Below are 21,346 nucleotides of genomic sequence, written 5' to 3'. Positions count from 1 at the left end.
GGTTTGATCCACCCACTCGTAGGGGTCGCACCTCTTTGCATGGACGAGTGCCTAGTATGGTCATGGGGCAGTACTATGGGTTTGAGCCCGCTCGTAGGGGTCGCGCCTCTTTGCATGGACGAGCGCCTTGTTTTCCGGCACAACGTCCGCGCGTAACCCGCGGGACGGAATTATTGATTAGCTCGTAGTGGCAGCGCCACTTTGCATGGACGAGCACATTTTCCTGAAACGTTCGCGCGTAATCCGCGGGACGGTATTACTTATTTTAGCTCGTAGTGGCAGCGCCACTTTGCATAGACGAGCACAGTTCCCAGAAATGTTCGCGCGTAACCCGCGGAACGATTTTATCAGAATATGTTGATAGAACTATGTTTTACCAAGCTTGTGTTTTAATGATGCTATCAGAATTGTGTTTCAGAATGATTTGTATCAAGATTATGATGCAATACGATTTATCAAGTTACCAAAACTTGTGAACTCACTCAGTTTATACTGATTCAAATGTTTTTACGTGTCTTTCAGGAGATAACTAGGTAGCGCATGGAGTCACACTTAGAGCACCTCACGCTGAACATCTAAAACTAGCTTTTTGGAAGATTTTAGTTCTATCCCTTCGATGCGCGTGGTTGTTCCCGCCGCGCAAGGGGATATGGCGTGGAAATCTTCAACAGTTTTTATACTTGGATGTTTTTATGAAATTCTTAAACAATGTAATGTATTTGTATTAAACATTTCATGCGCAATGAAAATCTTTGAATGTTTGCAATGGCCCGTGCTTAATTATCAATCCCCACTCGCGCGCGCCCGGCTGTTTCCGCCGCTCAGGGCCGGGTGTGACATCTAGCCAGCTTCCAAAGAGCATCCCTTAAAAGCTTTCCTTTGAAGAGTGATCTTAGGTTATCTTCAATGTGCCTCACACAAAACCTATGCTCTGCAGAAGGAAACAACTTATCTACAGCCTGTATAAGACCCTTTTGCCTGTCACTCATAAAGGTAAACTTGGATCTGTTGTTTATATCCAAGTCATCACCAAGGCATTCCAAGAACCATTCCCAAGAGTTCAATGTTTCAGCTTCAACTACAGCATATGCAACAGGGTAGTATCCATTGTTTGGATCTAGAGCAACTGCTGTTAAAAGTTGACCAGGCCAAACACTTTTAAGGAAAGCCCCATCCAGTCCCAACAGATCCCTACCTATTGCTTTGAACCCCTTTTTCAAAGACCCCAAACAGATGTATATCCTCTTGAATTGTCTTGTCTCAGATGTTGGATCTGAGCATTCTTCTAATTCAAGCTTCACTGTTGTATCTGGATTAGTCCTCTTCAACTCTTCAATATAATCCCTCAATAACCCATATTGGCCTCTGAAATTTCCAATTATATGTTCCCTGGCCAACATCTTTTCCCTATAAGCTTTCATCTCAGACACACCAACTTCAAACCTCCTTTGAAACCTTTCTTTGATGGATTTAACTTTCAGCTTTGGGTCATCTTGAAGATCAGTAACCAAATGGTTTGAGAGGAACCCGGCTGTGCAAGCATAAATTTCCCTAGATTGAAGGCATTTATGTTCATTTATCAACCTTGTAATTTTCCATGAAGCTGTTCTCTTTTGGTATGACAACAACAGTACCCAAGGGCATCTAATAGCAAGTGGGTCTTTCCTTTTTCTCCTACCCCCAATACTTTTCTGGACTGGTCCCTCATCTTTATTAGCACTGCTAGATCCAACCCCCTGCATGTGGGACCCATCTTCCATATCTCCTTCACACACAGCCCTCACCCTTACCAAATCATCTTTTCTTATCCTAATTTGTCTTCTTGTTTCAACTGCATGTGCCTTGATCATATCCTTCACCTCTGCTTTTGTACCAAAAACTTGTCCCACATGGAAAAGATAATCCATGTCCCCCTCATTTCTTTGTTTCTCATTATACATCCTATCATTATCCAACATCACATCATCCATTTCTATGTCCAAACCCTCTAAACTACAATTTGCATCCTGCTGTTCAACTTCAAAATCAGTATGCAGTCTGAAATCCCTCATATCTACATCTACATCATGTGTTTCACCATCTTCATAGTTGAAATCACTATCTGAATCTTCATCACCATCCCTAGTTTTCTTAACATTTTTATATTTCTTTTTGTTCTTAGATTTCTTCACATTCTTTGGTTTCTTAACTGGACAACCCTCTAGATGTTCATCATCATCAGAACTCTCATCTCTCATTTCATAGTTAGAATCCCTACTATCATCAGTTCCACTTTCATCTGAACTTGAAGACTCATCTCCACTTTCTTCATCTGAAATTGAAGAATCTTCACTATCTCCATCCCCACCTCCATTGTAATCCATATCCACCTCATTTGTAGGCTGCACACCATATCCACCTCCATCCCCACCTCCATCTACATCACCATTGTAATCAATCTCCACCTCATTTGTAGGTTGCACACCAAAAGCATCCTCTCCAAACATAGGGTCAAATTCTGGATCCTCATGACATATATCAATCTGGTCTTGTTGTTCAACAACACCAACATTATTCTCTTCTTGAACATTCATATTTGCATCCTGTTTGTCTTGTTCCACAACTACCTTTTGAACAACAACCTCATTTGTGCTATCTTGCCATTCCAACAACAACCTTTTCTTAACTGAGTTTGCTTTATCTAGTACGACCTCACTTGCAAGAAACTCCTCATCTGTTATCTCTTCAATGGTAAACTTTGAGGGTGAGCAGAAGTATGTGTGTACAGAGGTGAACTCATGCTCAACATACACATTCATTAACTAATTAAAAGCTCCAATATACTTAGCAAATCCCCTAACATCATCATCACTTCCCAAAGCTCTAAGCCCCCAATCCAATTCTGAACCCGGTACTACATAATGGTAGAATCTAACCTTATCTGTAGGATAGGATAATTCAAGCAAGATTCGATCAAGCTCGTGAACTGAAAACTTGTCAATATCTAGCATGTCAACAAAATGGACAACGGCTCTGTTATAAACCCGTCCAGGAAATTTAGTGAAACTGCCACCATGGTGCAGCTTGATCGTGAACAAATGTGGATTATTTACTACACAAACAGATTAAACAGCTGTTAGTTAAATAAACCCAATTATAAACCCTAAAGTTTTAACTTACCATAAAACGCATCAGCATTTGATTGTTCATCAGCTTCACGAATGTAGAATCGAGGAGGAGGAGGATCATCCATCTTACGTTTTTAAGTTTTGAGAATGATGTGCAATTTAAGGTATTAACTGTCGGGTTGTTGAGTCGAGTCGGATACGAGGGTTTTTAATCGCCGGGAATTGAATCGATTGAAAGGGAGGGGGAAGAATGATAAAGGGGGGTTTAGTTGCAGAGATATATGAAAGGACAAAACTACCCTCACATGCGCCTCACGTGATGGAATTTAACTGACTTTTTCTAACCCAGTTAGCGTAAAGGACAAAACTTGTAGGAAAAAAAAGTTTAAAGTACACCGCCTGCAAGGAAACTAAAAAAAGGACACGAACCGTAATTCGTCTTATTTTAAAGGACAAAATTTGTAATTCTGCCTTTAAAGATTGAATCTAATCAAAGCTTAAACAAGCTTATAACTAAATTGTAATTTGTTTAAACGAGCTCATATTACATGATAAATATTACTGTATAACTAACTATATAGAAAATAAAACAAATAAGTTTATTATCTATACTATACATATATAATTCTAAATACTTACATATTTATGTAAATACATAATTAAATAATTAACAAAAAAAATAAGAGTTGAACTCAACATCACTCTAGCTTGAATATGTTTTTACGAACCGAGCTCGAGCTCAAAGTTTGAGTTTGGTGTTACTATCCAGACCGCAACTGGATGATACTACTTGTGTCGTGCACCCTAAACAGTGGTGTGATTAATTACCATGACTTTCATTATTTTTAATTATTATTATTATTATTATTATTATTTTGTAAATTTGATGCGATTAATCACTGTGACTTTACAATAAAATTTTCATAATTGTTAAATTTTAAGGTTATCTAAATTTAGTATATTTAAAACCTATATTTATTTAAATATTTAATTTTTTATAAAATGACATAGGCATGAGATATTAGAGATGACTTATCTACATAAATAATTTTCATGTAGATATAAACCCTTAAATTTCAATAACCCTACATTTTATTGAATAAAACATCAAAATAATGTCTATTTCAAATTTAATTACGTGGTAAATGATCTTGGCGAAATGTCAACACCATATATATATAATACGCGGTGCAAATTATAGCAAGTGGACAATAAGTCGATGCGATGGATATTATTAAAACTATTTTGATAGGAATTTGTATAAAGAAGAATTATAAAAATATAACATACATATGTTAATATATCTTTTTTATTATTTGTAGAGGTAGGGTACCAAAAAGACCCAAATACTTTTAAGTACCACCCGCGGGTCACAGAGAATGCTCTTATAAGTCACCCGCAGGACAAACAGATCACCCGCACATCAAGATAGAGGATGAACGTCCTCATAATACGCGCGGAAGCATCCGGGCGTCCTCAAAAGTCGTCCGTGGGACAAGACATATGTCCGCATAAATAACTGGAGGACAGTGCCAGTAGGATAGCTGTCACCATTCAAATACTTTCTAGAAGAAAGGCTCATGATTCTTACTTGGGGAATACGTGACATACTAACCAATGAACAAAGGACACCTGGCCAGGTTGTTATAACCATGCACATGGTTAGGGTGCGATCCATCCTATCAGCTGGTGACACGTGTCCAGGTTGTTATACCCATGCACATGGGACGTATAGCCCAACCTATCACAAGAAGACACGTGTCCAAGCGGTTATCAAAGATCTTCTAGAAGAGGACAGCTGCCCCAATCATCTTCCATCATCCTTCGGCTATAAATACCTTGTCAAACGGTATGAGGTATTCATTCACTCACATATATTCTGACTACACTTAGTCTCTGTACTTCAGTATTTTCTTCATTACGAACGTTACTGATTCTCACGCCGGAGGGTGGTTACAAAAAGACCCCCCCTCTTGTCATTCCTGTAACGAGAATCACGGTGTTTGTTTTGCAGGTTCCGGTCACTGGACTTTAGGGAGCTTTACTCATATCGTGGTAGTAGTTATCGTATTGTACCCTGTGGACTCATTGGATCCAGGATCCATACTTGGGGAGTGGATCCGTGTTTCTTCATTGGGGCCATCCGTGATTTATGTTAGAACAACAATAGTTTTCGTTGGTTTTTTGGTTCGTTTGATATGAGTAAACTTCCTGAAGGGCCGACGGAAACCCCTGCAACTGAGTCACGTGTAACTAACACAGACACCTCCGGGTCTTAGTGTTTTTGCACGCATCACTACTCCAAGTGGCCGTACTCTTGAGTGAGTCACAGCTCCAGGGTCATAGAACATTGACGTAACACCCGGGGGTTTTACCCTAGAGAACGTCACAACACCAACCGTTACCACCCCCAATATATGGGACGGGCCTCGGCACCGGAAGGTTCTAATTTGGGTAATCTCAGACGGATTACGGAAGAAACTCGCCGAAAGCAGTCAGTGTTGGATCTAGAAAATGATTCAGGTGACTCTGACGTGGCGAGATCTCGTAGACGTAATTCCAGATCCAGAGGAGCCTTGACTCCTGAAGAGTGGCTCCATGTGCAACAACAAATTTTGGTGGCTGAATACGAGCGTAGAAAACATAACGAGCAACTTCACGCCCGCGCTTTGGATTATGAGGAATCCCCTAGGGGATCTCCTTCTCCTCCACCAACAGTGCGAGGAAGTCAAACCCGTTACAGTCAACAGACGGAGCTAGAGTTTGGCAAACTTCCGAGGCTACGTCCTCGTCCTCGCATAAATATGCGGATGCCATCTTATTTAGATGAGTTTGACGGTTACGATTCATCCTACCACCCGGGAGATTACAGTATGTATACCGGAGACAGTAGGATGAGTTCTTAGGAAAAAAGCAGCCGTCCGCATGACATAGTCCGCCATACCGAATACCATAGCAATGCGGAACGAGACTTTACTAAACCATACCGCCCCGCGGCCTTCGCTGAAAAATCAAAGTTCATAGCAAGTATTGCTACAGCACCCTTTCCTGTTAATGCTAAGATACCTACATCGGTGGGTAAGTATAATGGTATGACTGATCCAAGTGATCATCTCCAGAACTTTATTGCGGTAGGTGGTGTTAGTGGTTGGACGCTGCCTTATTGGTGTCACATGTTCGCATTGACACTAACAGGGGCAGCAAGAGAATGGTTTGAAAAATTACCTGACGGTGAAATTTCTAGTTGGGACGATCTGGTGAAAAAATTTTCCCAACACTTCAGTCAACAGAAAAAACATACGCGAGACCAATCAGAAATTTTGGATGTTGTCCGCCGTGATAACGAGTCCATAGAAGATTTGGTTCAATGACGAAAGTTTAAACATCGGTGGAATCAGTAAAGACATGCTTCGTGGTGCCTTCCGCAAAAATGTCAAATGTGACGATTTAGTCCGCACGCTTACGGGCAGAGATGGAATGCCAAAAGAGTGGGACGACCTGATGACTACGGCACAGGTGTATGCTAACACTGAGAAAACATTGAGGAATGGTAACACGAAACAAAAATTTAAAGTTGAGTTTCAGAATCCGAGACCTAATAGACAGGCGAAAGACCCTATATGGTTAAGGCTTCAGCCAAGTGCGGAAGCGTCAAAACCGTTTGATGCAAGATCCCTCATAGGCAACAAGAACAAAGCGGGACCTGTAAACTGAGGTCCCAACAATTGGACTCCTCTTTCAAAGACTCCCGCTGAAATTCTCACTGCAGAGAATATAAAGTTTAGAAAGCCACAGCCATTATGTCACACCCTCAAAATCCACTAACTGAGTTTTACCGTCAGAGGGTGTGAACTAACAGGATCAGAATCATTAGTTATAATCAAACCATAAAAACGTTTAAATGAAAATAAGTGCGGAAGCGTAAAAACCAAAAAATAAAAGTTGCGTCACGCAGGACGACTTAAAACCCCATAACAACAGTTTAAAATCAGTTTGCATAAACAAAAGCATTTTCAGGTAATGCATGATCCTAAATCGCGCGCCCGCCTCGGCTACCTGAGAATAACATACTAAAAGTGTCAACACGAGGTTGGTGAGTTCACAAGTTTATATAAAATAAAGCGTTTAGCGTTTTGCGTTCAGCGTTTTGCGTTCAGCGTTTTGCGTTACCAGATAGTGTTAAATCAATTATATATTGATAGGTAGCTAGCCTATACAACAAGTATTACTAAATGTTCGACACCGAAGCTGACTGTTTATCAAGTGCCTTGCCACCAGGTCATCCAGACCATGGTAATGTGTTAGCCAAAATTACACCCGCTCGACCTCCAGTCGAGTTTAGCGTTGGGTGGGGTTTGTCAAACCCAGTAGTACTACTCAACAGTGACTCGCTATTATCCAAATATTAACCGGTTCGATGTGTAGGACTTCAATTGTTTCGTTTGCCACTTAGCCTTTACAAGTGATATATAATTTACTAACAAAATCTTAAATGCGTTTTTCGGAGTATGTTATCTCCCCCAAGTGAAAAGCGTTTAAAACAGTTTAAAAGGTGAAAGTGAAAGTCACTGTTTGCGAAGAATTTCCCAAAAATAGTTCACCAAGTGATGCGCGTCACAGAAATCTCTCTCTAGCGTTCTAAAACAACAAAGAGATTTTCTAAGTATTCAAGCTATTAACGAGTCTCTAGACCCGGCGCGTAATACCTATGCAAATATTACGTTTCGTGTTTCGTTTGTGAAATCATGTGTGACTTTAACAAGTACATTTGTGATACGTTACATGTTGTGAATGACTATCTACGTTTCAAGTATTTATAGTGTATATATTTAGCAACTATTCCCCGCAAGGGCAATTTGGTCAAAACATAACAATTAACTAGCAATTAGCACTTTTCATGTATTTTCACCAAGTTCAGCAGCTAACTTTACCGAGACAGAATTCTACTAGTAAAGATTACTCTAATTCACAGATCACAACTCATAAATTAATTCATCAAAAATCACCACAAGAGCACACATGTGTTAGGTTTCCAGAACATATTTTATTGTATTTTTATTCCACATATATTTCTCACAATGATCAAAACATTACAGCAAACTCATAACAGTCAAATTCATGCGCAACAGAATGTTATTTGAAATTCCCGTTAAATGAAAAATCCAAAAAATACAAGACCACTTGGGTTAGGTTCCTAACTCAACAAATCAACTTCCAGAAGTGGAACCAACACAATTGGTCTCGTAGTTCATGAGATATAATATTTACAAAATAACCTAACAGCAGGTCTCACAACTCAGATTTGCACAACGTTTTTGTAAAATCATAAAAGTTAACTTTTACACGTCCAAAAATTGCAAATTTATATTCTTTAGAAACTAGACTCAACCTAGTTTACTGTAGTATCAATAATCTCAACCAATTTTCACATTTACACCCCGTTACAGTCAATTGAACATCAACAACATAATCTGTCCAGAAACTGTTTGCAACAAAACTCAACATATTAACCATCTATAGACTATAATCCGTTCATATAACACTCTAGACACCATAATCACTATCCATGCACATCAATTACACATTACATCCATGATTAGGGTTTTACTTGAACCCAAAATCAAGAAACAAACGACTATCATGCAATAACACCAATACTAGCTATCAATTCAACATCAATACATCTTTCAATCAAAGCAAGACACATGAACACAAACCACATATAAAAATCGGACCTAGGGTTTATAATTAACCCATTAAAAACCGAAATTAAGCATAGAGGATGCATAGGATAGTTGTTTATACCTTCCTAGCACCTTAATCTTCAATCAAACTTGAACAATCTTGATTGTATGTGTGTGTATGATGGCCGATCGCAAGGGAGACAAGGGGGGGGGGGGGGGGGGGCTGCCGTCGGTTTGGGAGAGAAAGAGAGAAGAGAGTTTAGGGTTTAGGTTAATATTAATAATAATAATATATTACACTTAAGTCCCTCAACTTTCAAATGCTACTTTTCTAGCTTAATTAACTTAGTTTGCACATTGAGTTAACGTTAAGTAACATGTTATCACATAACACATAAGTCTAACACATAATTATCACATAATTATTGTTTTGACGTTTTTTGTTTATTCACCAATTGTTTGCGTCAACTCGTTTGAGTTTCGGTGCAAATTCCCGAAAGACTACACATGTAGTAAGTGTCAAGCGTCATTTAAACCCTAGTTTAAATGTAATGAGGTGTGCGTTATAGATTCAGAAATCTTTAGGTTTGAATTGACGGAGTTGAGTTAACGGAGTTAACCTGAAATTGACGATTGTCACACATTAACAAGAAGATCATTCTTGGATGCTACTAAGCACTGTTCATATCTTGACGACATTGGTCATAATACTAATGAATGTAGAACATTGAAAAATGAAATTGAGACGGCTGTGAAATCTGGAAAGCTCAAACACTTGGTAAAAAATGGAAAACCGGACAATGGAAAAACACCTGTTCGGGACATCCAAGGCCCGAGTAAGAAACAAATTAAAGATTTGGATGTTCATATGATACAAGGAGAGTTTCATACAGGGAATAAGAGAAAAGAATCTGATGATGAAGAGTGGAAGAATGAACCAGTGATCTTCCCTCGAATGAAAGGTGGCCCGAACAATAAGAATCCCCTGATCATCACTGCTCTCTTCGGGCACTATCGTTCTCATTATGTCTTCTTCGACACGGGTAGCACATCAGATATCATGTATGAACAATGCTTTGATCAGCTTGACGAAGAAGATAAAGAAAGATTGAAACCCATTCACGCTCCAGTATCGGGATTTGGAGGAGAAATAATGCATCCGCGGGGTGTAATTTCATTTCCAGTCACCCTGAGCGATGGAATTCATTCGAGGACCGAGGAGGTCGAATTTCTGGTTTTGCCGGCAACATCAAAACATGACATTATCCTTGGGCGAGAAGCGATTGGTGATTTCAATGCTCATCCGTCCACGGCATACGGTGCAGTGGGAGTCCCAACTTGTACTGGCATCGCAATAATTCATGTTAATAGGAACTGCTTTGCAACCGAGAGCTCAAAGCCCAGCAAGATCCCAAAACAAACTTTGAGAAGTGAACCGGAAAAGTGGGTCTTGAACAAAGATTTCCCTGATCAAACTGTAACAATTGGACCTGCTGTCTCCGAGATAGTGCGGACTTTCTTGAAATAGTTATTATCAAAGAATGTCGATGTTTTCGCATGGAAACCTACGGACATGACGGGTGTCCCGCGGAACATTGCGGAACACAAACTAAGGGTAAACCCGTTGTTTACGCCAATTGTTCAAAAACAACGTAAGATGGGTCCGGAACAAACAAAAGCAATGAATGAACAAGTCCAGGACCTCTTGCAGGCAGGGATCATTCGTCCAATTCGTTACCAAACTTGGGTCGCCAACCCAGTTATCGTCCCCAAAAGCAATGGGGCATGGCGAATGTGTATCGATTTCAAGGACCTAAATAAAGCATGTCCCAAGGATTGTTATCCTTTACCCGAAATAGATCTCAAAGTTGATGCTGTGGCACCATTCAAATTCAAGTGCTTCTTGGATGCTTACAAAGGCTACCATCAGATCCGCATGACAGCGGGTGATGAGGACAAAATAACATTTTGTTACAAAAATGATGCCTTTCGGACTAAAAAAATGCGGGAGCCACGTATCAACGATTGATGGACATAGCATTTAAAGGTAAAATTGGTCGAAACTTACAGGTGTATATGGATGATCTTGTAATCAAAAGTGTTGAGGAAGATCAGATGCTGAGAGATATTGAAGAGACTTTCGAAACACTGAAAGGTATTAACATGAAGTTAAATCCAGCCAAGTGTTCATTCGGAATGGAAGAGCGAAAGTTTCTGGGTGTGATTGTCACGGATGCAGGCTTCAAAGCTAATCCAGATAAAGTTCAAGCCATAGCCCGTATGCCTTCCCCGTCCTCCCTCAAGGAAGTTCAGACACTCAATGGGCGTTTGGTTGCTTTGAATCGATTCTTGGCAAACCATGCAGCCAAATCTCACCCATTTATCTCAACACTAAGAAATTTCCTTAAGAAAGCACATTTCAATTGGACTGCGGAAGCAGAACAAGCTTTTTTGGAAGTTAAAAAATATTTGATGGAGCTGCCCACGTTAACAGCACCCTGTGCGGGGGAACCGTTAACATTATACCTATCAGCGTCAGACATTGCCATCGGGGCCGTCCTCCTGACAGATCGAAAGAATATTCAAACACCGATCTACTACGTCAGCAGAATACTATCGGACCCGGAAACAAGATACTCCATGCTTGAAAAACTTGTTTTGGCACTGGTTTATGCTGCCCGACGCCTCCGCAGGTACTTTCAAGGGCACCCCATCAATGTTTTAACCGGATACAGGCTCAAAAATGTTCTCAGTAAGCCCGAATTATCTGGCCGACGGGCCAAATGGGCCATCTAACTAGGTGAACATGCAATAGAATACAACCCTAGGCCAGCAATCAAAGGGCAGGTGTTGGCGGACTTCGTGACATAAGTTCCGCATCACAAAGAAAAAGAATGTTTAATCGAGCAACAACCCCAAGCACCTCCGGAATTGGGACAAATTTGGTCCTTATTCACGAATGGAGCTTCAAGCAATGAGGGATGTGGCGCAGGCCTCAGGCTGGTCAATCCCGAAGGCCATGAGTTTACATATGCCATAAAGCTGGACTTCAAAAGTACCAACAACGAGGCAGAATATGAAGCTTTCTTGGCAGGCTTGCGGATAGCCAAAAATCTCGGAGTTAAACATTTAGAAGCCTGAGTGGATTCCATGTTGATTGCGGGACAGATCAACGGTACATACGAAGCAAAAAACGTTATCATGGCTTCATATGTGTCACAGGCAAAGGATTTGATGCTTCAGTTCTCTTCTTGCAAAGTCATTCATATAAAGAGAAGTGAAAACAAATCAGCGGATGCTCTCAGTAAATTGGCTTCAACGAATTTCGAACATTTTGCCAAAGACATCCGCATCAAGGTATTAGATCGCCCGTCTGTTCCGCAACATCAGGTGTTAGTGATCCAAACGGGAGTAGAATCTTGGATGACACCCTTTGCAGCGTACTTGTCATCCGAAACACTTCCGGAAGAAAAAGCAGCGGCCCGGAAGATAAAGCACAAAGCCTTGAGCTACCAAATACATGACGGTGTTTTATACCGACGTTTCTTCCTTGGCCCACTACTCCGATGTGTGGATGCCGAGGACGCGAATTATTTAATCATGAGGTTCACGAAGGCATTTATGGTCTTTACGCGGGTCCGCGGATGGTCGTTGCAAAGGTAATGAACGCTGGATATTACTAGCCGGGGATGCATATGGATGTTGTACGTGAAATCAGAAAGTGTGATTCATGTCAAAGCCATGCTCCTAACACTCTGCGACCAAAAAACGAGTTAGTTCCAGTCACTTCAGCTTGGCCGTTCCAGAAATGGGCAGTTGACATAATGGGACCTTTCCCTGAAGCCCCCGGACGCGTCAAATTCTTGATAGTAGCCATCGACTACTTTACAAAATGGGTGGAGGCTAAACCAATGGCTTCCATAACATCAGCAAATGTTAAAAAATTCCAATGGGAATTCATAATATGCCGGTTTGGCCTCCCTCTGGAACTCGTTAGTGATAATGGAACAGAATTCGCGGACAATGGGCTACAAGAATGGTTAAAAGAATTACACATTTCTCAAATCTTCACCTCAGTAGCCCACCCGCAGGCGAATGGTCAGGTGGAACGAACCAATCGGATCATCAAAGAAGGAATTAAGGCCAGACTAGGAACTAAAAGGACGAGTTGAGTCGATGAACTGCCCCACGTGCTGTGGGCTTTCCGCACTCAAAAGAATTCTAGTAATTCCGAAACCCCCTTTAGTTTGACTTATGGCACGGAGGCCATGATTCCGGCCGAAATCAAAATCCCATCTGCCAGAGTCCTCATGATCGAGGACAACGATCATGAACTCCGGATGAACCTTAACCTCCTTGAGGAGAGAAGGGAATTGGCATCAATCCGCGAGCATAATTATAAACGACAGCTACAAAAATATTACAACTCGCAGATCCAACAATGTGAATTTGACACGGGAGACTATGTCTTCCGCAGTAACGAAGCCTCAGAGCAAGAGCCTCCAGGCAAGTTGGCCCCTACTTGGGAAGGACCTTATAGAATCCAGAAAATTTTGTCTAAAGGTGCCTATAAACTAGAAAGGTTGGACGGGACTGAGGTCCCTAGAACTTGGAATTGGGCCCAACTGAAGAAATGCTACATTTAGTGGTTTTGTCTTTTGGCTGGCGTGCCTAATTAGATGTTAAAAACCTTTGTAATTTCGTTTCTTGTAATTTGGCTTATGTCTTAGTTATGAAAATTTTCGTTTCAAGTCATTTGAGACTGGTATTGTTATGTAATCCTTTATTGGCACGCAAAGAAGATCCTACAAAAACACTTATATTATGACAAAATAAACAAAGTGTAACGGATACAAAATTAAAAATTCTTTATATACACAAATGGGATTAAAAGGATCAAGTTACAAAAAAAAAAGAAAATTCTATCTATGGCGCGGCATCTTCATGTCCTGGATCTTCCTCTTCTTCTTCTTCTTCCTCATCAAGCTCGAGAAGAGTCTTTAGCTGCTGGATACAGTCTTCCTTATCAGCAAGTTCGGATATCTGATCAGTCAAAGAGAATTTCAACGAGTTGAAATCCTTTGATTTCTGCTTAAGGATGGCATAAGTATCTTGACCAGCTAAGACATATTCTTCAGGAAGCCGGAAGTTGAGCGAACTGGTAGCCTTCTTGGAAACCCAGTTGGCGGCCAGCTTGTTTAGAAGCCTTCAAGAGGATAGCAACACAATTCCCAAGCTCATCACAAGCCTGAACATCGGCAATGACCTGATAGAACAGTTACACATAAGTAACTCTAAAAGTACTTGGAACATTTATGATGAGAATAAGGCACATACATTGGGAATAGCTTCCGCCAATAACCATTTTTGGTCCGCCTTGGCCTGGATGATTTCCATCTTGTGTTTAGCACATTCCAAGGCTTGACCACGGTTTTTAGCGTTAAGATCAGTCAAGCGCTTATCCTTGGCCGCTGATTCAGCCTGCAGGACCTCCAGCAATTTAGCCTGCTCATCTAATTGCTTTTGAAGAGCGACCCTGGCTTCCTCGGAAGCAGACCGAGCAGCCTTTTCCACTTCTAGGGCCTGGCCGGCCTCCCTAGCTTCGTTGATAGCCTTAAGGGCTTCATCCTTGGCATTGGAAGCAGAGGCCGCCAGTTCATCCCATTGCTCGTTCATCGCCAACCAATCCCTGGTTATCTCATGGGTAGTGGAAATAGTATTCGCCAAGTAATAAGAATGAGAGTTCAGCAACTCTTGGCGAATACTAAGGCGACGTCTCTCCTTTTCACCAGGAGGAAGACATTCCCCCGAGAAATCAAAACATGCATCCACGTCACAGAATGTTGAATCCCGACGTAAGGACCAGTTAGGTTGGTGTGGGGTAAGGTGGGGTCCTCCTCCCAGGAGAGAGAGAAGTTGGGGAAGCATATGGAAATGTGCTCACACCCCCTTGTTCCCTGAAGCGGTAAACGTTATGAGAGGGTGACACCTTAGTACGATCAGTTGTGTCATCCCCCTCCTTCTTCAATGGAGAATCATCCGTCACAACGATCGGATTCTCAACGGTGTTAGGAGGTGATTGTGACGGACGGACAGGTGACTCCTTCAAACCAGAAATACCTTCAGAAAGGTTATCCAGGTTCACTGAAAAACATTACCAATAGGTTAGGAATGACTCAAATCAAAACGGATAATAAAAGTAAGAAAAACATTGCATACCCAATGACGGGTCTTCTGCATCAAGACGTTCCAACCAGTCTCCCAAGGCGGAAAGATTTGTCTTTTTAGACTTCTTCTTCTTGGGGACAGTCTTCTCCGGATTAACCTTGCGCTTGCCTACCGCTTTGGAAATGCCCGCGTCAACGACCAGATGTCCAATCTCCGCAGTAATATCATCAGGTCCCGGACCTTCAACGTCCGCAGTAGCATCAACATTATCGGTCTTCTCCGCAGTTGCCTGATCGGTCGTGGCTCGTTGACGGGTGAGACCTGCAATCGAGTCCATAGCTTTATTAGCATCAGTTGAACTACCTTCTTCACAAAGTGACGACTCCTCGCTAGACGAAAAGAGTACGATACCCCGCTAGAGGTAACAGCAGTTAAAAGGCAGGGGTTGTAAAATGCCCTCACCTTTTAGTATGGCTTCTTCAACATACTTCTCACTTTTAGCATACATTGGTTCGGAGACCAATGGTTCCGGGCGAAAGACAGTGGGGAATAAAAAGTTGTTGCTCGTCCGATCTAGAAAGGGTCTATCTCTTGGGTCAATCGGCCATCGCACCATCATCCCCCCCCCCCTCCTTGTCCAGTCGAGTGCTGAAGGCAGAACCTTCACCTACACAAATACATAAAAGTTATAAAATATTCAAATTAAGAACAGACGGAGGCCATAAACAAAGCTCACTCTTATCAGTCTTCTTGTAATATGGTTCCAATTCAGGGAACGACCATAAATGGCTCATCTTTGCGCTCACCATCGCCCCTTCATGGATGGGACGCATGGGAGTAGGAGTTGAGATTAGAGTTTTAAACCATGGGAGACCCTCATGAGCGGAGGCAGGAACCACGGGCATAGGAGAATCCGCCTTACATTTCGTCATTGAAAATGGAATAACATCCTCTCTGATCCAGAAAAATTTTGGTTTCCAGCCATGAAGACTACGGATCCACTCCGTACCAACAGTCTTCTTCTTATCAATAGATGCAAAGCTATACCATCCGTCACGGAAGGTCATTTTGTAAAATACGGCAACTATGCCAACAGAGGGATCAAAATTGTGAGTTTGACAGCAAAATTCGAAATGTCGAATTCTCAAAAACATCTCAAAATTGTGAGTTTGACAGCAAAATTCCATATGCCGCCAAGATCGACCGGACGAACTGCGTCACCGGAATCCGGAAATTCCCGTTGTAAAATGGTCTATATACACAGCCATCTTCTTTGCAGGCGGACTAGTGGCAATAGAACCACTAGCCGGACGTTCTGGTTCCCACTCCGACGCCAGTCCTTATACACTGACAACATCGTTAAATTCTTCTTCTTTAAGGTAAACCTCAACTTCAGTAATAGTAGGGGTACTCTTCTTCTCTTTAGCCATTTTGGCTCCGAAAGGATTAAGAAAGTCACAGAAAAAAGAAGAAGTCTCAGAGAAAAATGAAGAGCTTTAAACGTTTGAAAGAAAAGAAATCTCAAAGCGATAAGGGTTAAATGGAAGACACAAAGGTCATATTTATACCCATCGCAATTAATGCGATCCATAAAGTACTAGAGGAAATAGAAAGCACAGACCGCCAGATGACCGACACGTCAGGCGGGAAGTTCAAGATAGTGTAAACAGGCTGTCACGGGTGTCATACACGTCCAGTCAGTTACCCTCAAAAAGTTTCTCTCTCCGCCACGTCACTATAGTTATCCAAAACTTTCAAAGATTTCAACAAATTGAAGGATTCAGAAAAACCCTCTCAGAAGGCATTAAAAGCAGTAAAAAGATCATACGAAGTCAAAAGAAATATTCCTCATTAATGACATAAAAACATTACAAGAAGGAAAAGAAAAAAAAATTACAAGTTATATAAACGGTAAATCTATCCTATGGGTTTAAAGCGGACAGGTCCTCCGGAGCCTTTACAGACGTATCTTCCGAAGAGTCATCTTCAGATTCTTCCCCAAGATAGCTCTTCAAAAGTTGTACACCGTCATATGCGGAAGCAAATTCCGGAAGCATATCCGGTAGAGGGAAGACTAACGTGTCATGCTCCTTAACCCGGTTGGTACGGTCTTGTTTAACGTTTACGTCATAAAGCGGATGATCTTTAAAGGAGCGGTTACTCCTAGCATAGTTCATCCCTTCATGAAAACCCGTAACACGCCCGAGTGACGAGGAAGCAGCCATCACATTAGCAAAACTGTCAGTCAGCTCCTTGCTTCCTTTGATATGGCGAACGACCTGGTAAGACAAAAACGTAAGTTCCCAATATCAAAAGGCGTGAGTAAAACAACAAAGGATTTATTACTTACAGCATCAACTCCCCGAGTAAGGAACCATTGACGATCCTGCTCCGCGCGTTCTGCCCTCGCTCGGAACTCTTTAGCTTCCGCGGTAGTTTCCTCATGAGCTTGAAGAAGAGAGTCATAGGCAGTCTGGATTTCAACAGCACTTTAATCCTTAAGTTCAGCCCGCTCCTTCTGCAGCTTTAGCTCCGCTTTAACATCGTGAATTCGCGCACCTTGAAGGGCTACTTGATTTTCTAATGAAGTATTAGCCTCTTGAACACGAGTCAACTCGTCTCTTTCCCTCTGAGCCTTAGCTCGAGCAACTTCAAGAACGGAATTCTGCTTTTCACAAGCTTCCTTACATCGACGGGCAGCCTCAGCATTGCGATCTTGTTCACTCTTAAGAGCAATCTCCGCATCGGATTGTTTCCATTTAGCGGTCTGGACAGCAATACGTTGCTCCTCAGCTTCTTTCTTGGCAACCTCGGCCGCCCGACGAGATTCCCCCACCTTCCCGCCTAGAGTACGCCACTCACTTAAGACCTCCTGGTTACCGGCTAAGGCATTAGCCAGATGATAAGCAACATTTGTATGAAGGTTGTGGCGGGAAAGATCACGCTGATATGCCATCTCAGCAGGGGGTGCGCAATGTTCAACAAATTCCATACAAGTTCTCGGTTGGGAAAACCGAGAACCATTGGTAATGCCCCATGGAGGGACAAACAACTCGTGTTTGTCACCCAAGCCCGTATCCCCGTAATAACGGGAACCCGAGGGTTTAAGGCGAGCCGGGGTGGAAGAAGACTGTTGAGGAGGAGGGTGACGTGGAAGCTAGTCAGTCTGAATATGCTCCTCCTCAGTAGTAGGACTGTCTTGTTGATCACCACTACCACCCCCACCTTGAAACAAATAATTAAAACGGGTATCACGGCCGGACTGATCGTCCGGACCCCTCGTTGAAACATCAGTTGGAAGAGTCGGCATCCTCTCGTCTGCAGTAACTTCAACCAAAGGGGAGGTTGGACGATCCTCCACGTAAGCAGCATCAGGCGGAGTAGATGATTTATCCTCCGCCCCTCCCCTTGAAAAAGGGGATGATGGCTTTTCAGTTTGAGGAGTTGGTGTGGACAACTTCTCCGATATATCCTCACTGAAGATCAACGGATCTACACAACAAAATTTATACTTAGCAAAATACTAACACAAGGAATACAGTATTTAAAGGCTAACATGTACCTTCAACAGTGTCAATACGGTCAGCAAGGCTATAATGTGGCTTCTTGGGACGGTGTATCTTCCGTTTTTTCCTTGATGGTCCCGCCTCAGAATCCGCAGTCTTCACACTCGTATGACCCATCTGAGAAGCAAGGAAAGCTCTATTCTTCTCTAATTCTGCTAATAAAGATGAGACAGAGGAAAATTCAGAAGCACCCTCATCCGAGTCCTCTTCTTCTTCCGAAGTAGAAAACTGAGGCACATCCCCATCATCATCGCTTGATGAAAGGATGGCAAGCATTCCTTTGGAAGTAACAGCAGTAAAGGGAGGAGGATTTAGAGTGTACGCACCTGTTTCAAAGGTGGCGTTAGAAGTCAAAGGTTCAGCCCGAACTTTCTTCGGAAACAAAAACCGGGACTTAGTTTTCTCAAGAATAGGTTGGTCCCCCGCCTCGCGGATACTTTTGCGGACACAACCCCTGTTTTCAAAAAGGGCATTGAACATAGAGCTTCGGCCTGAAAAATATAGAAAACAAATTATCAAAATATTCAAGCAAGCAAAAAGACAATAAACGGAAACTTACGCTCATTCAAGTCTACAAAAATGGGCTCAATAAATTCTGTTGGCTACAAACGGCTCATGCCCGCCCACACTAGAGCTTCTTCCGGTAAGGCTCGCATGGGTGTCGGTTCCATTGTGAGTACACGGTACCATTCTTGGCCCTCATGAGCAACGGTAACAACGTCAGGAAGGGCGGAATTTACTGGGCGGCGAACCATATCTAACGGCACCACGTCCTCAGAAATCCAAAAAAACTTGTTCCGCCAGTCCTTGGACCCTTTTTCAACTTCATATCCGATACTTCGATCGGAAATCCCTTGACATGTATACCAACCATTACGGTTAGCAAGGCGATAAAACACAGGGAATCGGTCAACATGTGGCATCATGTCACGTGCTATACACACAAATTCATAGTGACGAATCCACATCATAGCACGAGGATGCAATTGGGATAAGTGGATCCCATACGCAGTTAACAATCTCTGTAAAAATTTTGTTATAGGAAGACGAAAATTCCCGTGAACAAAATAATCGGCATACAAAGCCATTTTCCCAGGCAGTAGGAAACTGGCTATGGATCCAGGAGCAGGGAACTATGGCCCCCACTCCGGTGGAATGCCATAAGTCTCTAGCAACTTCTCGTAATCATAATAGTCCCACGACACTTCTGTCTCGTCAACCTCAGTTTGAACATTCGACATCTTAGAAAGATTTGATGAGAGAATACAAGAAAGTTCAATGCTTTATCAGAGAAAAAATTAAGAAGATAATCAAAGCAAAAGAGCGATAAAACTTCAAAAAGAAGGAGTCTCTCCTTATTTATACCCATCGAGAGAGAAAAACATCACCCAATCAGTGATTGCCATGTCACGCGGGAAATTCGAAAAAGAGAAAAAGTTGTACAGTCGAGTACAATGATAGCCGTAAAAAACGTTCCATCACCTGTTCACGCGCCTGCGAGTGGTCAACTTGTCCTTTTTCATGATTATCTATACCAACAGAAGATATTTTCTACCTAACTTCCGAATAACAAAAATCCCCAACACACATTAAATCCAGAATTTCACCCGCATAAAGACTTCACACAGAAGAAACACTGGACTGGGGGGACTTGTAGAGGTAGGGTACCAAAAAGACCCAGTACCCTTAAGTACCACCCGCGGGTCACAGAGAATGCTCTTATAAGTCACCCGCGGGACAAACAGATCACCCGCATATCAAGATAGAGGAGGAATGTCCTCATAATAAGCGCGGAAGCATCCGGGTGTCCTCAAAAGTCGTCCGCGGGACAAGACATATGTCCGCATAAATAACTGGAGGACAGTGCCAGTAGGATAGCTGTCACCATTCAAATACTTTCTAGAAGAAAGGCTCATGATTCTTACTTGGGGAATACGTGACATACTAACCAATGAACAAAGGACACCTGGCCAGGTTGTTATAACCGTGCACATGGTCAGGGTGCGATCCATCCTATCAGCTGGTAACACGTGTCCAGGTTGTTATACCCATGCACATGGGACGTATAGCCCAATCTATCACAAGAAGACACGTGTCCAGGCGGTTATCAAAGATCTTCTAGAAGAGGACAGCTGCCCCAATCATCTTCCATCATCCTTCGGCTATAAATACCTTGTCAAACGGTATGAGGTATTCATTCACTCACATATATTCTGACTACACTTAGTCTCTGTACTTCAGTATTTTCTTCATTACGAACGTTACTAATTCTCACGCCGGAGGGTGGTTATAGGAAGACCCCCCTCTTGTCATTCCTGTAACGAAACTCACGGTGTTTGTTTTGCAGGTTCCGGTCACTGGACTTTAGGGAGCTTTACTCATATCGTGGTAGTAGTTATCGTATTGTACTCTATGGACTCATTGGATCTAGGACCCATACTTGGGGAGTGGATCTGTGTTTCTTCATTATCAAAATGTAATATACCGGATAATAGACGATTTTAAGATTCAATTTCGAGCTGACAATCTTATTATATGGAATATGAACACCGTTTGAGCAATTTTTCTTTCTCTAATAAAACATTTCAATCAGTCATGTGAATAAATACTTTCACACATTTAATTCCTGGAATCAGAAAGACTTAAACCAATAGACCTCGTATGTTGTGAGCATTACGGTTTTAATCCTTAAGACCATTCACATTGGCAAACTAGGGGTAGTTTGTAACACTATTGAGGATTTAAAAAAAAATAAAAATCAATATAAATGAGACGAACGGCTTGTCATGGCAACCTCTATGCCAAACCACTTCCCCTCCAC

General features: G+C 42.1%; 1 protein-coding gene across 1 annotated transcript; it reads right to left on the bottom strand.

Annotated features, from left to right (window-relative positions):
• Nucleotides 1–821: 821 nt before the first annotated feature.
• Nucleotides 822–3,011, bottom strand: LOC143570787 (uncharacterized). The gene is made up of 2 exons (XM_077056353.1): nucleotides 2,399–3,011; nucleotides 822–2,347 (listed from the first exon to the last, which is right to left on the bottom strand). Exons 1-2 carry the CDS (start codon nucleotides 2,796–2,798, stop codon nucleotides 822–824), a joined length of 1,926 nt encoding a protein of 641 aa, XP_076912468.1. The 5' UTR covers nucleotides 2,799–3,011.
• Between the last annotated feature and the right edge of the window lie 18,335 nt (nucleotides 3,012–21,346).

Source organism: Bidens hawaiensis, unplaced genomic scaffold (genome assembly GCF_021521415.1).
Source record: "Bidens hawaiensis isolate Kalapana, Puna unplaced genomic scaffold, B.hawaiensis_p1.1 tig00025049_1, whole genome shotgun sequence".
In the NCBI taxonomy this organism is placed as follows: Eukaryota; Viridiplantae; Streptophyta; class Magnoliopsida; order Asterales; family Asteraceae; genus Bidens; species Bidens hawaiensis.
This window is presented reverse-complemented; position numbering and strand designations above follow the sequence as displayed.